General features: G+C 40.9%; 1 protein-coding gene across 5 annotated transcripts in view; it reads right to left on the bottom strand.

Moving 5' to 3' along the window:
• UNC79 (unc-79 homolog, NALCN channel complex subunit) overlaps positions 1-17,474 on the bottom strand; it is a 267,633-nt gene that overhangs the window by 44,514 nt on the left and 205,645 nt on the right. For all 5 annotated transcript variants that reach the window (XM_043922505.1, XM_043922506.1, XM_043922507.1 and 2 more), the window contains 6 exons: positions 15,585-15,725; positions 10,972-11,010; positions 6,950-7,062; positions 6,783-6,868; positions 5,470-5,643; positions 2,716-2,784 (listed from right to left, as the gene is read on the bottom strand). In XM_043922505.1, the coding sequence (XP_043778440.1) occupies positions 2,716-2,784; positions 5,470-5,643; positions 6,783-6,868; positions 6,950-7,062; positions 10,972-11,010; positions 15,585-15,725 (622 nt within the window). The remainder of the gene's footprint in view (positions 1-2,715; positions 2,785-5,469; positions 5,644-6,782; positions 6,869-6,949; positions 7,063-10,971; positions 11,011-15,584; positions 15,726-17,474) is intronic.

Genomic DNA, 17,474 nt, shown 5'->3' with positions numbered 1-17,474 from the left:
TCCTGTCTGGATTATAAAAGTAACACATGCTCAGTGTGCAAAAGGAGGATCTGTAGAAAAGTAAAGATAAGGAAATAAGTCCTCCATATTCCCACATAACATTTTGATATATTTCTCTTCTTCTTTACACACCAGTTTACTCAGTTGAAATCTGGCACAAATATAATAATACATTTTGCTAAGATAGTAATATCTGAAATTTCCATGGCTATTTAATTCTTCATATAGATCCAGCTTAATGGCCACAAGTCAGATTTTATTGTATAAAAAGATCTCAACAAATATATTTTTGCATGAAATTTGCACTTGTTTCTTCAGAATAGATTCTGAGGAAAAGAATGACTATATCAAAAATTTTGTGCATTTTGGGGTCCTTTTCCTTATGGACACAAAAATGAATTCATTACATGTTAGCTGCCCCTGAAGATAGGAACTATGTTGGTTATCTGTATTACCCACAGGAACCATGTAGTGCTTTCCATACAGAAAATCTTAAAGACACTCTTTAAAATAGTACTATCGATTCAGTATTCTTTGCTCTGTATAAATGCTGTTGCCTTGAAACACTAATAATGGATGATTGGGGAGAGAAATATGCCTGTGTTGATACATAATACATCCTTATTGGCTAAAAAAAAAAAAAAGAAACCCTGGATTGAACCTATATAGAAACTTGCTCTTTTATCTAGTAAAGCAGCATGGTAATAGGGCAGTACGGTACTAGAGACAAAAACTTGAAATCAAAGAACCTAGATTCAAGTCTCAAATCTTCCATTAACCAGCTATGTGACCTTGGTCAAGACGCTTCATTTCTCTGATCCTATATCTCTAAATGAACAGCCTAGACTAAATAATATCTTTGCAGTTTTCCATGAGTCTATGCAAGCAAAGTCAAGGTAAAAAGTTACAAGGGATGTGCCTTCTTGGTACATCTAGTAACTACTTGGTACTTCCCATAACTATAATCCATTGCAATACAAACTATTGCATTTTTGCATATAACACAGCCTGGAAACGTAGCCAGGAATACAAAAGTGAATAAGACATAGTGCTGGACTTTGTAAAGCTCACAGGCTCACCAGGGAGACGACAGGATAACTGCTAATACAGAGAGCTCTATCAGGTACTGTGGATCTGATAGAGTGTGGATCTAGCAAAGTTGCTACAGAGAATGTGAGCCTTTTTAAAATTGGTGAAAGCAAAAGTCACTCAGTTGTGTCCAACTTTTTGCAACCCCATGGACTATACAGTCCATGGAATTCTCCAGGCCAGAATATTGGAGTGAGTAGCCTTTCCCTTCTCCAGGGGAATCTTCCTAACTCAGGGATCGAACCCAGGTCTCCTGCATTGCACGCAGATTCTTTACCAGCTGAACCATAAGGGAAGCCCAAGAATACTGGAGTGGGTCACCTATCTCTTCTGCAGCAGATCTTCCCAACCCAGGAACCGAACCAGGGTCCCCTGCAGTAGGTGGATTCTTTACCAACTGAGCTATAAGGGAAGTCCTGAGCTTTCCATTTTAAAATTGGAATGGAATCAAATTCTCATCTTGAAGAATGAGAAAGAGCTTAGTCTCCAATAAGGGTATAAAGCATTTCAGGCAAAAGAAATAGCCTAAGCAAAGGCAAGGAAGTATGAACTTAAATAAGATGATAAATGTATAGCAATTAGCACCCTGTCTGCCATATGGTAAGTGCTCAACCAACAGTAGTTGTTGTTTTGATGGTGATGATGATAGTGATTCTGAAAGTACACAGGAAGCATGGGGATGGGGCAAGCAGCCAAAGACTAAACTAGAAAGGTAGGCTTGCAAGTTAATGAAGAACCTTCTTGCATGCTCCATTAAGGAATCAGGACATTATCTTAAAAGAAAGGAGAAGCTAACAAGGATTTTAAGCAAGGAAACTATGCAAACAGATCTGTGTTTGGAAGGATCATCTAGATCATGGTATTGGGGGATGAACCGATGGATGTGGCCCGGGACTAAGAGAACCAATGATATTGTGATCTATTAGAGTTTTTTCATATTAGGCACGTTCAAAAGGTTGAAAGTGAAGCATTTAGTATGTGATAACTATCTCTTCAGTATTATTACATGTCTGTGGTTGTGGGGTTAAAAAACAACTGATTACCAAGGGAGAAAGAGTGGGGATGAATTGGGAGATTGGGATATTGATACTTTTGATACTATGTATAAAATAGGTAACTAATGAGAACCTACTGCAGAACTCAGGGAACTGGACTCAATATGCTGCTGCTGATGCTGCTAAGTCACTTCAGTCGTGTCCAACTCTGCGCGACCCCATAGACGGCAGCCCGCCAGGCTCCTCCATCCCTGGGATTCTCCAGGCAAGAACACTGGAGTGGGTTGCCATGTCCTTCTCCAATGTATGCATGCAGGCTCAGTCGCCTCAGTCGTGTCCAACTCTGTGTGACCCCATGGACAGCAGCCCACCAGGCTCCTCCATCCACAGGATTCTCCAGGCAAGAGTACTGGAGTGGGCTGCCATTTCCTTCTCCAGGACTCAATGCGCTATGGTGACCTAAATGGGAAGGAAACCCAGAAAAGAGGGGCTATACGTACATGCATAGCTGATTCACTTTGCTGGGCAGCAGAAACTAACACAACCTTGTAACGCAACTATACTCCAATAAAAAGCAATTAAAAAAATAACTGCATAACCAACTAGCTATGTTTTTCTGAAACATACATACCCTTGTGGCATTGGTAGAGGGTATCTTCAAGAGGCAAATCATAATTCTCAAACTGGAGTCTAAAGAACACTGTGAACCAATAAAAAAAACAAAAGTCAGTACTCTTCTTAATACATCTTCTGCTTCATATATTTTCTCCAAGCAAATTTATGTTAGGAAAAATATCTGAAATATATCTGCCTTCTTACAGGTTTCCATGTTATACATTCATGTTGGGAAAAAAAAAAGAATTCTTAGCTTTAAAAAATTTAATTAAGTCATTCATTAAACAGTTAAACAATTAAATAATATTAATTGATATTAAATGTGCCCAGTTCTAAAGAGGTAATTTGTGAAAGGCCATGTTGAAATAAAAAACCTATTTAGATCAATTTAAAATAATTAGAGTTATTAATCCAAATAAAGAATGTTTAATCTGTCCTTTCTCTGCTACTAAAAGACATAACAAAAACCTGGGGGAAAGCAGTAAAGTTTCTACAAAAGAAAACCATGCCTCACAAATCAAACAGCACTGTATTTTGGCACAATTCCACATCAAAATGTACTTTTAAAATAATATGTTTTGGGATTGGGGGAAAAATGTTACAGCAAGAATAAGCAATGATATTATTTAACATGGTTAATGATATCACAACAGCGGATCTCTGCAGTTGTGTAGAATATTATCCTCTTTAAGATAGTATAAACAAACTCAGTGGTTCTTCAAGTGTGATGCATGGACTAGCGGCATCAGTATTACCTGGAAACTAGTTGGAATGCAAATCCTCAGGTCATAACCCTGCTGAACTGGAAGTTCTCAGAATAAGGCCCAGGAGTTAGACTTTTTGCAAGTCCATCGGGGACCCTGATACACACTGAAGTTTGAAATCCATTTCTCTAAATTGATGAGAAAGTCTCAGAAAGTCTACAGAAAGTCTCTCAATGGCTTAATCTTTTCCCCAGAGATTAAATACAAAACAGGATGGTCAGAGGAAGTGCCCAGATAGAATCCAGCAGGGTGAGTTTTCAGATAAATTCTGAAAGTATTTCACAAGAACCTTCTAAGAAAACCATTGCTCTATTTAATCTGCTCAATACCCATAGGAGTTGATGTGACATTTACATTACTTTAGACCAGGGAGACCAGCTGCTCATCAGGTCCCCATAGTGACCTATGAAGGAAGTCAGGAAATATCCTGGAAAACATGGGGAGATGAGCAACACAAGGAAGGCATTCTCAAATAACAACTGACTGGAATCCCATTAGAAAGGATGTGTTTTCTAGTTCTCAAGAATCTCGATTCTCCTTCTCATCTCACTCCACTCTACTCGTTTACCTTGCAGTCAGGGTCCCTTTGAACAGGGCTGACTGCTGTAAATTAGGCTTACAAATTTGCCATGCCTGCCCCTCACCCCTTCTCTACCAGTGTGTGGCTCGTAAACAATGAATGGCCCTGACCGGCTTTCCAGTCCTAGAGAAGATCCATGTGGTCTTGTTAAAATGCATGCACTTGCATTCCTCAGTGTATCTGTACAGTAGCTATATACATACATAGTTTCAAGGTATTCATCCTCTTTGCCTGGATTTATTCAACTATTTCAGATTTCTGGATAGACAAGGATGAGAGAACATGAGAGATGCTAAAGATCTCAGTATTCCTGCTCCTCACAGTAATTTCAGACTCAGAAAGCAGAACACACCAAGCTAAGGGTCCCTGAACTGTCATCCTTACAGACATTATTGAAGGTCATATTTTCCAAATTTGCCAATTAAGAAAAAGTATTATCAGAGATGGTTGGATTTAAAAAAAAAAAAAACATGTTACATATATGTAATACTGATTTCAGAAGTGGTGCTGCCAACATGTAACTTCACTTGGCAGATCAACAAGTGATTTATTTTGTTGTGAGTTGAATATTTTCATTCTGTGATCTGGATAAAGCACAAAAAGCTTGCGGAACCCATGAGGTTCAAAGACATAATGGTGGTTACTACTAGCCACCTCTTTTCTCCCTGCTGTGGAGACCTGAATGCCTTCAATTCACTCTTGTCTGAGAATGACTCTAAGAGTCTACTGGTGGAAAGGACACTAGTCAGAAGACTTGAGTTCTGATCTTTTCACTGCCACTATCTCTCTGAATTTGCAGTTCTCCGTCTGGAAAGATGGGAGTATCGAAAAGGATGGTGTTTATAGGTCTCTTCCAGTTTTAACAGTATACGATTCTGTCTTTGCATTGAATGGGTGCATGTTGAAAATGTTCCTTAGGCTACCAGATTTCCAGCTAGATAATTGTGTGGTATTCTTGGAGGGTGGCATGGCACTGGGTAGGGAGTGAGGGTGGGGACGGGCGTAAAGCCGTCAAACAGAAATATCATCTTGGTCTTGCAAGTACTTTATTCACAAACACAGAAGTTTAGATAATTCTCTAAAATTGAAGCTTTACATTATATGTCTGGTCTCCTTTCAGATGAAACTATTTATTTACAAATTTATTTAACATCCATTTCAGAATATTTTATAAACACAATCTACTAATATCTTCCTGAACTTTTTATTTTTTAATCAACTGGAAACATGAAATCACTAAGTCAGAATGCCCACTGAATATTAATGTCATTCTGCAATATTTGGAGAGAAAATCTCAATAACACTTTCTACTCTGTGGCTAACAGAGATTCCTTCTAGCCCTTTACGAAACGTTAAATCTTCCTAGACCAGGTGGCCTGCAAACAGTAAGGAAGTGATTTAAAATGAAATCCTGGGTTCAGCTTACCTTGAGAGGTAAAACACAAGGCAGCTTGGCAAAAAATGTCTGAAACTGATTGCTGATTGTGGTCCAGAGGCTACTAGGAGAATCCATGGGCAAAGCTTCCATGAAGGTAGCAATGTTTTCCAAACAGCGTATCATAGCACCCCCTGCTGGTAAATTCTTTTTGTTATTTAGACCCTAAAAACACAAAAGCATAGGCAATCAACTGCTGAAATGGTGTGGGAATTCAGACAGCTGTTTGGTGAAGATCAGTTTTTTTTAAATCATATACTCACATTAAAAACATGTGTTGTGTGTAAGCTTTGTACCTGGCATGAATACAGAGAAAAATGAACTAATCTATAGATACTTGGGGGTAGGGGGAATTGTGATTTTTGACTCAGTGAGAAAAGGTGAAACGTGAGCAGGAAACTGGAAATACCTTTCCAGGATCTACAGTTGGCGTGGTCAGGTGTTCAGAAGACAGAGTGAATGATGCTTGCTAGTATCTCTACCAGCAGCGATTAACACACACAGAAACTCTCCATGGCTGTTCCTCTCACTCCAAATTTGAATTTCAGGAAACTTGCTCATTCTCTTAAAAAACTTCCCTGGTGGCTCAGACAGTAAAGAATCTGCCTGCAATGCGGGAAACCCGGATTCAATCCCATGGTTGGGAAGATCCCCTGGAGAAGGGAATGGCAACCCACTCCAGTATCCTTGCCTGGAAAGTTCCAAGGACAGAGGAGCCTGGAGAGCTACAGTCCATGGGGTCACAAAGAGTCGGACATGACTGAGTGATTAACACACATTATAGGAACAGCAAAGTCCCCACGGCAAGCTGCCAACCATCCAAGTTAACTGAAAGAGTTAATAAGTAGAGGAAGAGAGACAGACTCCAAGTTAAGTGATACAATGAATAAGCTGTGGAGGTGTGAACTGGCTTCAAGTCTTGAGATACAGAAAATAGGCAGACTTTGAACCCAGATCCTGAGATAAACAAAGCTGTGAAGCTGAAATTTGAATCTAAAGTTGCATAATGCAGCGCACACGGCTTTATCCACCACACATTTTGAAAGCTCAGAGTGAGTGCTCAGAGGCTGGCATCCACCCGTTAGTGGAGGTGTCCAAAAGCTTTAAGTACATCCACACTAAATAGCAATGTCCAACTGACTATTCTATGCATTGGCCATTTTTATCTTTTAAGCTTTTACATTTTAAATTATACAGCCTCTAATTTAACATTTAAAATTTTAATATTTAAATTAAATGACTTTGAATTTCTTTCTCAGAAGCGATTTCAGCAGGGGCTTAGAGTGTCGACAAGGCAAACCTACCTCCAAGAGCTGGCTGAGAGCAGCAATAGAGCTCAGCTCATTGAAGTCCATCAGAGACGTGGCCAAGGTCCGTAAAAAAGTCCCATCTGGAAAGTCAATGGTCAGATTTAGTAGCGCTCGCCTTTCAGTGACTAGCCACGTGTCAGCCTCCCCTATGGATGAATTACCTTTGATGGTGCTCTGGAACAGCTGTGGGAAGATGCCATTGGGAGCCAGCTGATGGAAGATACAGCGCAGGAACTGCTTGGCCACCCCAGCTGCATTGCCGGGGACCATCATGCTGGGGTTGAGCAGGGAGAGGAAAGAACAAGGAATCTTGGAGCATTGAGCATGAGTTCAGATACTTATTTACTTATTTATTCACATGCACATCTGTCCTCTTACAGAATAACTCATTGTCACTTGCATTAATGAGATGAAATATTCCAGTCACACGGCATCACTGTTAACAGTAAGCTTTTAGAAAGAGGGAACCAGGTAATGCCAGAGTTGGTCTCAGACTAACTCCAGCCACCCCACTGTGCAGATGAGGGTTCCCAGGTCCAGAGAGAAAAGGTAACCGGCAAAGACCCTGATGCTGGAAAAGATGGAAGGCAAAAGGAGAAGAGGGTGGCAGAGGATGAGATGGTTAGCTAGCATCACTGACTCAGTGGACACCAATTTGAGCAAACTCCAGGAGAGAGTGGACAGAGGAGCCTGGAGTCCATGGGGTCACAAAGAATTAGACATGACTTGGTGGTTGAACAACAACAACAAAGGTTACAAGTCCAGAGAGTGGCAGAGTCAGGACTAGAATTCGGGATGGGGATTATCAGTAAGATCCTCCCATAAAGTGTCGTTGGCTATGAGGCTGAGCACCTCCAAGGAAGAATGCAGAGAGAGAGATGTTCATTCCTATTGGAAGAGCAGGCACATTTTCTTAGGGACTCTGAACTGGTACTTGTAAAAAGGTCAGGACTTTGATATATCCAGTTTTCCCCTTTACCCTCTGCACTACCTCTGCATGTCAAAACAGGGAGCCAAGAGATGATTATGTGCCCTCTTCCCTTAGACCAACGTATCAGAAAAGGGACTTCCCTGAAAGTCCAGGAGTTAACACTCCATGCTGCCACTGCAAGGAGCATGGATCCAACCCCTGGCTGGGGAACTAAGATTTCACATGCTGCACGTGTTAATCACTCGGTCATGTCCAACTCTTTGCAATCCCAAGGACTGTAGCCCACCAGGTTCCCCTGTCCATAGGATTCTCCAGGCAAAAATACTGGAGTGGGTAGCCATTTCCTTCTCCAAGGGATCTTCCTGACCCAGGAATCGAATCCCTGTCTCCTGCATTGCAGGCAGATTCTTTACTGTCTGAGCCACTGGGGAAGCCCCACATGCTGCATGGTGTGGCCAAAAATAAATAAATAAATGAGATTAAAACATTAAAAATCTCACAAAGCATCAGAAAGGACATTCCCAGAGGTGATTCTGGCTGAGTGGCTGAAAGGAAGAAAGAGGAAATCAAAGAGCCCAGACAGATAACTCATATAAAGTCCCTCTTACCTAAATTGTTCTGTCTGTCTACCCTGATATGCTGGTTCAAACTTATAGGTCAAAAACAATTTTCAGGAAGAAATGACACCAAGTTTTCACAAACTCTTTCAAAAATTAGAAGAGGGAACCCTTCCCAGTTTATTTTATGAGGCTAGCATAGCCCTAAAGCTAAAATCAGATAAAGCATCACAAACAAAACAAAATAAACCAGAACGAAAACCAAGAAGGAACATAAAAGAAATAAAAAGAAAAAGGACAAACCAATAGTCTTCCTGGACATTGAATCCAACTGTACGTAAGAATAATGATTGGCCATGACCAAATAATTTATCCCAAGAATGTAAGAATGACTAGATATTCAAAACTCAATTAATGGAATTTAATACCTTGAAGAAAAAAGTGCAAAACACATACCATTATTTAAGTGCCTTTGGCAAAATTCAACATGAAGTCATGATAAAAAAAATTCTCAAAAAACTAGAAATAGAAGGAATCATCCTTTCTGGATAAGGGCACTTATGAAAACCTATAGTAAACATAATTAATTGTGAGATAACAAATGCTTTTCTTGTCAGATTAGGAACAAGGCAAGGATGCTCACTCACATCTTTATTATTGTACTGGAGGTCCTAGTCATTGCAATAGGATAATTAAAAAAGGCATAAAAAATCAGAAAGGGGTAAAACTGTCACTATTTACAGATGGCATGATTTTTTACATATAAGTATGTTTATATTTCAGGGAGTCTAAAAAGCAGCTATTACAACAAAGTGAATTTAGTTTATTACAGTACAGTGTTAAAAAAATAGTATATTTGTATATCAGCAGCAGAAAGTAAGAAAATGGAAATTTTTTTTAATTCTGTTTACACTGGCTTTAAAAAAACAAAATTTCTGGTAGTAAATTTAACAGAAGTTATGCAAGATCTCTACAGTGAAAGCCACAAAAAACTGCTGAGAGAAACAAAGACTAATGAAATGAGAGTATACATTATGTTTATGAATTAAAAGACAATATTTTTATAGTGTCATTTATCCCCAGATTGACTTATAGTTTGAATACATCCTAGCAGGCTTTTTCTCCCCAGATTGAAAAGCTTATTCTAAAGTTTATATGGAAACATAAAAAATCTAAAATATCCAAACTAATCTTCTTGAAAAGGACAACCAAAGTTGGAAGATTTATACTCTCTGACTTCACGACTTACTCTACAGCTCCAGCGTAACATATGGATCAGTGAAAAAGACCAAGAACCTGGAAATTTTGCTGTTGTTTAGTCGCTAAGTCGTGTCCAGCTCTTTGCGACCCCATGGACTGTAGCTTGCCAGGTTCCTCTGTCCATGGGATTCTCCAGGCAAGAATACTGGAGTGGGGTTACCATTTCCTACTCCAGGGGATCTTCCCAACCCAGGGATCAAAAATGCGTCCCCTGAATGGCCTGCATTGGCAGGCAGATTCTTTACCACTGAGCTACCTGGGAAGCCCTTGGGTTATGTGGGTGTATGCATTGCTGCTTCCTCCACCAGGAACATTCTTTCTATAAATTGCTGTGTGGAGCACTCTCCTACTGTCTCATGTTTTGTTTAAATATCATTTGCTCAGAAAAGCTACTATATCTAAAATACCACCTCCACCCCTCTCTATCTCCTGGGCTTTCTTGATTATTTTTCATAGAATTTAGCACTAAATGATATTAAATTATCAGGTTTCCTTTTTTGTTAATTAGCTCATTGTCTGCCTCCTCAACTAGACTCTAAGTTTCTTGAGAGCCAGGATTTGCTCTTTTGTTCACTAGGGCATCCTCAGTTGCTAGCAGTCACTCCATAAAGAGTTGCTGAATAGGTGGCACTAGTGGTAAAGAATTCGGGCTCCCCTGGTAGCTCAGCTGGTAAAGAATCCACCTGCAGTGCCGGAGACCCCAGTTCAATCCCTGGGTCAAGAAGATCTGCTGGAGAAGGGATAGGCTACTGACTCCATTATCCAGGCCAGACTCTGTATAGTCCATGGAGTCGCAAAGAGCTGGACATGACTGAGCAACTTTCACTTTCACTTCATGTTAGTGTTAAAGAACCTGCCTGCCAATTCAGGAGATGTGATATAAAGGAAGCAGGTTTGATCCCTGGGTGGGAAGATCCCCTGGAGGAGGGCATGGCAACTCACTCCAGTATTCTTGCCTGGAGAATCCCATGGACACAGGAGCCTGGTGGGCTACCTTATGGATATAGGGTTGCAAAGAGCCGGACATGACTGAAGCAACTTAGCACGCATGCACACAGGCACATACAAGTCTTAATATTCCTTCTGTTCATAGCATTTAGCAGTTTACTATCATAAACTCACGCAAATATTTAATTCATGTTTGCCTCCCAGATAGACTTTAAGCCCCTCAAAGGCAGGAATCATGTCAGTTTTGCTCCCAGTGGAAACCTAAGTATCCAGCATGCTGCCTGATATGGAGTGGACTTAAAAGTATTTCTTGATTAAAATGAGTGAATAAATGCAGGTGTGAACACAAAATAAATGTGTGGTCTCTGGAGTTGCAACTGAACATAACAATATTAATCTCATGGTAAACACACTTGTGCTTTAGAAATGGATGAACATGCACAAAGGACAAAAAGAAAGTGAGTTTTGACTCACTTAAGGAGCTTACCTTTCTGCTTGATTAGAAAAAGTCATGCTGGAGGCCAATCTAGGAAATAAAGTAAACAGTCACTTGAGTGTCAAGCTTTCATGATGAAATACAAGAGAACTGTATGCCCCACTGCAGCTCCCATTTAGATGGAGGACATGTAAAACCACTGACAATTCCCTTGAGCAGGGACAGAAGACCCACTCAGGGGTCAGTCTCCAGGTTCAACTTAATCCAGTTTCTGAACTCTGCTTTCTGCATCAAATTAGATATTTCTGTGGCATACAGTTGAGTTAGTTGACTATCACCCAGCCAATCTACAAGCATGGCCTTTGCAACCAAATCTAACAGATGTCAGGACAGCATTTGACCTAGTCCATCCCTATACTGAAAGTGAAAGTCGCTCAGTCGTGTCCCACTCTTTGTGACCCCAAGGATTATACAGTCCATGGAATTCTCCAGGCCAGAATACTGGAGTGGGTAGCCTTTCCCTTCCCCAGGGGATCTTCCCAATCCAGGTATTGAACCCAGGTCTCCCGCATTGCAGGCAAATTCTTCACCCGCTGAGCCACAAGGAAAGCACAAGAATACTGGAACGGGTAGCCTATACTTTCTGCAGTGGATCTTCCCGACCCATGAATTGAACTGAGGTCTCCTGCATTGCAGGCTTTCTTTACCAAATGAGCTATGACGGAAGCCCTATCCCCATTTTAACTCGACTCAAAATTCATTTCTTTGTATAACTGATTCACTTTGCTGTACAGCAGAAACGAACTCAACATTGTAAAGCAACTATTCTCCAATAAAAATTAATTTTAAAAATTCATTTCTTTGTATACAACTTCTGAAACCTAACCACAAATAAGCCACAAGCTGTAAAAACCTCTAGAAGATAGTAAAATGTGTAATAAAGGCATTTGTCAGCTAATTGTTAAGTTGAAATGACATATTGGGAAGAGAAATTTTTTAGGTTAAGTAGTCAATATGTGCATGCTAAGTTGCTTCAGCCATGTCTGACTCTTCATGACCCTACAGACTGTAGCCTGCCTCTGTCCATGGGATTCTCCAGGCAAGAATACTGGAGTGGGTGGCCATGCCCTCCACCAGAGGATCTTCCCCACCCAGGGATCAAACCTGAGTCTTTTATGTCTCCTGTATTGGCAGATGGGTTCTTTACCACTAGCACCACCTGGAAAGTCCCAATTATATGGTTCTATATAAATGGAAATACTCTAGATGTATAGAAAGAAAAAGAGTGTACTAAATTGATGGGTTTAGTAAAAACATATCTTGATCAGTAAGATATTGGAGAAACAAACACAGAGAATGCTAAAATTTTATTTATTTAAGACCACAACAGTGGATCAAATCCAGACTACATTTGGAAAGGAACAGAGGGTCCAGCACCAGTAATACCAGACACGATTCCCAGTTGGCTCTTTCATACTAATGACATTACAGTGAAGAGGTAAGCACTGGCAAATGAAATAAATAGTAAAGAAGGGTGCAGTCAATGTGATCTTGAAGGCTGCATCTAGAAAAAGGGGTGAGTAGATTAAGAGGGATCTAAGTAGAGAGCTGAAACTCCAATACTTTGGCCACATCAAGCGAAGAGTTGACTCATTGGAAAAGACCCTAATCCTGGGAGGGATTGGGGGCAGGAGGAGAAGGGGACGACAGAGGATGAGATGGTTGGATGGCATCACCAACTCAACAGACACGAGTTTGAGTAAACTCCGGGAGTTGGTGATGGACAGGGAGGCCTGGCGAGCTGCAATTCATGGGGTCGCAAAGAGTCGGACATGACTGAGTGACTGGATTGAACTGAAGTAGAGAGCAAAAAAATGAAATCATATAGAAAGTCTTGTGTGATAAAAGGGATGTGCTGAACATACACACTCTTAAAACATGCTGGAAATAGTTCCTGTGGGACTAGAATATATAAATTAAGTGTTCATAAATCCACATTACCTCATTCGGAATTGAGGCATGCTAGGAAACCCTAAACCAGGTGACTACTCAATTTGCTTTATCGGTAGTTCTAGCTGCTAAGAATCATGGCAGCTTGCTTTAATGCTCTCCCTGTCTCTTGCTTGTCTGTCCAAAGAAGGTAGAGATTTAATTTTTTTGTTTTGGCGGGGGGGTGTTTTTGGCTGTGCCTTGAAGCATGTGGGATCTTAGTTCCCCAAACAGGGATGGAAGACATGCCCCTTGCAGTGAAGTGGATGATTAACCACTGGACCACCATTTGTACACATAAGTATCTAAAAATATATCTGCACTGTTTTCTTTTCTTCAAAGTTCGTGTGTTTCCATCCTAACAGTTGGCGATGCTTGAACATGGTTCATTCTCTTATGTTAAAACAAACAAAAACAAAATAAAAACCCTTCTATGTATCTATTAGAACAGATCAGCTATTTCAAGGAGATAGTAGAAGACCAGAGCAATAATTCTGTCTGTTCTAAAACTGAAAAGTATTAATAATTGGAATTATGACCTTGCATTAATAAAAACTTCCAATTTCACAAGCCTTGCTCATAGCTGGTATAACATTTATTCCTTGTTTATTATGATTAAGTTAAAATCAAGGGCTTAAATGAAATAATTCATCTTTTCTTATCTCTCTGTGTTCATCACTTACTTTACACATTGGCTATTTCTAAGTATTAGAGGTGGAATAGTTACACCATCTCTGATTATATACTCCTAAGGTATTCCCTGGTAGCTTAGCTAGTAAAGAATCCGCTGCAATGCAGGAGACCCTGGTTCGATTCCTGGGTTGGAAAGATCCCCTGGAGAAGGGACAGGCTACCCACTCCAGTATTCTTGGGCTTCCCTGGTAGCTCCTGGTTCAGTTCCTGGGCTGGGAAGGTCCCCTGGAGGAGGGCATCGCAACCCACTCCACTATTCTTGCCTAGAGAATCCCGATGGCAGAGGAGCCTGGTGGGTTATAGTCCATGGGGTTGCAAAGAGTTGGACACAACTGAGTGACTAAGCACAGCACAAAATATACACATCGAAAGGGATTTTAATGCTGCCCTGTTTGCCTTTAACGTGAAATCATCTTTGATTTTTTTCATTGAAAAGATTAAATTTTAGCTCCATTGATATCTATTCTCTTTCCTCCATCAAGTACCAGGAATTTGAGGCTTCCCTTGTGGTCCAGTAGTTGAGAGTCTGTCTTGCAATGCAGGAGACATGGGTTCAATTGCTGGTCCAGGAATATAACCACCTGCTGTGGGGCAACTCCACCCATGTACCACAACTACTGAGCCTCTGCCCTAGAGTCTGTGCTCTGCAACCAGAGAAGCCAAAACAATGAGAAACCCTCACACTGCAACTAGAGAAAGCCCGCATGCAGCAACAAAGACCCAGAATAGCCAATAAATAAATACATTTTTTTAAAGTTTTTATTTAAAAAAAAATACCAGGAATCTGTAGAACTCAGTTTTTCTCCAACCTCCTTCACAGAGCCTCTTCCCTAAGAAATCATTTCCATCCTGAACTCCCACAGCACTCAGCACACACACCCACCACAGCTCTTAATGATGTTCCATCTTTTATGGCTACTCACTTTCTCCACACATCACAGTCCTCTTCAACAGCTAAGCCACCAAGCACTTACAGGCAAGAGCTCGGTGTAATGCCTGCAGCCTAAAGACCGAGCTCTCTGCCAGCACAGACTGGACACAAGATTCCTTTGTTGTTGTTGTTGTTTAGTCACTAATTCATGGCTGACTCTTTTCGACCCCATGGACTATAGCCCAAAAGGCTTCCCTGTCCATGGGATTTTCCAGGCAAGAACACTGGAGTGGGTTACCATTTCCTTTTCCAGGGGATCTTCCAACCCAGGGATTGAACCCATGACTCCTGCCACATCTCCTGCCTTGCAGGCAGATGTTTTTACTGCTGAACTACCGAGGAAGCCCCAGTACCATTCATGTGGAATCTAATGCAGTCCTCTCCTGTACGTTGTCTATGCTAGAACTACAATTTGTTACTGAATTTGAACTCTACTTATATCCATGAAATATAGCACTTTTCTTCTAATGTCCTATGTACTAAATGGAATTTTCTTAACATGAAAATTCTCTGAGCAGCTAAGTTTTAATCAGTCAGGCTGAAGGCTCTATTCCCCAAATGTGTGCCTCCTTCCTTTTTCTGAGTCAGAAGTATAAAACTGCTATAGTTTCATGTATCCCTTCATATGACAGTGCCCCACGCTGCGTAATGAAGTGAGCCACCCCCAGACTACAAAGTGCCTAGAGAACCCATCTTAAAACAAAGAGAGATAATAATATCTAAAAGTTGCAGTGTTTAGCGTGAAGAACGCACAGTTCTGAGTGCTGTAACGCACATTGGCTCACAGAGTAACAGGGAACAAGGAACCAGCAGGGCTTTCTCAGTGCCATTTCCTCTAACTCTGACATGGTGACCTGTGACCCTACATGGCTGTAGAACTCAACCAAAAATTTGGTCCATTCGGTTTGTGAAATTAAGTCTGAGTTGATCCCACAGATATTAAGCATCTGTAAGCTTACAAACTGTTTCACCTTGAACTGACGGTTTTTATTCCAGGAAATAGACTGAGTAAGGCTCCTTCCTACCAGTCAAAACAGAAGTTGACATTCACCTTCCCACAGACTGCATGATGTCCAGCAACAAGGGGGCTGCCAAGTCTGGGCTTAAGTGGATGAACGTGGAGAGGACCACAATGGCCAGCCCCAGGGTTTCCTCATCGTACTCTTCAAGAATGGCCCCACAGTCATGGCATCTGCAAAGAAAACGGAGGAATGCTTTCTACGAGAGCTGACAATGGTTTCAAGATATAAGTGCATATACCTTTTTTTTTTTGGTGAGAGTTGGAAAAATCCCCAAAAGGAGGTCAGTGGTCCCTTTTTAATAATAAATAAGACACTCGAACACTAGTCTCACCTTAGACACAGAAATAGCACACACAGAAGAGACCAGGAAGCTTCCACTGATCACTGAAAATGGTCTTTCAACTCATAGCTATCTGGTCTATACAAGCATTATTGATCCCTTTTACAAGAAGCACCAAATGGACTAATAATTTGAGGTTTCTGGTTGAGGGATTTTATGTATGTGAAATTATTGCCAGAGATAATCAATAAACAGATTTTTTTTCCATTGGTTGAAATTAGAAGTGAAAAATGTCTAGACACAAAGGGAAGCCTTCCTAAACTTTCAGATCTAAAAATGTCCTATTTGTGAGAAAAAGAAAAGTCAATAGAACCCTATAGAAAACCTCACTCAGATCAGTTTTATGAACTTACCACCTACTGAGTATAGTCTATAAAAACACAATGGCCCTTGCTCTTAAGGAACTTCCAACTTGTTGCTCTTCACGGTACCTAAGGTAGGTTCAGTTTCATCTCAATGAAAGCAGAGCTCTTTTTTTCAGCTGTAGCTGGGCAGCTTTATAAAGTGAAGGGAAGTCTACTAGGAAAAGCAAAGGGAGCAGAACTACAATTGCTACCGTGACTTTCTATCCGAAAACTTTCTAAAATATGTGTGTGCATGTGTGTGTGTATATATATATCATTCCTTACAAATTGACTTTTTTAAAATACAAAGTTCACTTTTGTAACTAAAAAATAGATATCAGACTGGCCCAAAAGTTTGTTCGGGTTTTTCCATACGCTGTTATGGAACCCAATGAATCGAGTTCCCCTGACAAAGGTAACTGGGAAGACAATTAGGAAAGATTGAGACTTGGAGGAGGACACAAAAATGAGGAAATTATACCAAAGAAGGAGCTAAGAAGAGCCCTTCACAAGCAAGTAGATGCTCCCCATGTGGACATTCTAAGGCAGCTGTTCAAGATAGGCCCTTCCCTTCCACAGTAACGACGGCCGGCTGTGGCCAGCTGCAAGGATCCTCACGCCACCCACTCCAGCCTCACCTTCCTCCCTTTTTATCACAAACTTACTCAATCTGTCACTTGGCTCACCTTTACCAGGAAGCCTCCTCAGCCCAAGAGAGATCTCTCCAAGCTTGAAATCCTACAAGTCTTATTCTTTATCATACTTACTGAAGAGCATTTACGTGCCAGGCAAGGTACAGGGATCTCAGACTACAAAATACAGAGGAAGGAGTCCAAGCCCTAAGGAGGTCCTTGTGAGTCCTAAGGAACTCACAATCTGTTACAAAACATGTGTGTATAAACAACTACACAATTAAAATAGTGTGCCAAGTGGTAGACTAGAGAGATGTATCAAATACTATGGAAACTTGGAGAATGGCATGATGCCTTCTGCCTTGTGAAATCAGAGAAACTTGGCCTTAAGCTGGATTCTGATGCATGAGCAGGCGTTCACCAGGCGGAGAGAAGGGCACCTATGAATTTGTGGAGGAGAGAAAGAGGTCCTGGAGAGGAGTGGTTAAGTCCATACTTTCACAACCTGGAGGGCTTTTTATAATCAGCTAAAAGCATTTGGATTTTGCAAGAAATCTGGGGATACTGAAGGCAGACAAACAAGAGGCAACATAGCCAATCTGA

The sequence above is a fragment of the Cervus elaphus genome, chromosome 13, assembly GCF_910594005.1.
Source record: "Cervus elaphus chromosome 13, mCerEla1.1, whole genome shotgun sequence".
NCBI classification, from domain to species: Eukaryota; Metazoa; Chordata; class Mammalia; order Artiodactyla; family Cervidae; genus Cervus; species Cervus elaphus.
This window is presented reverse-complemented; position numbering and strand designations above follow the sequence as displayed.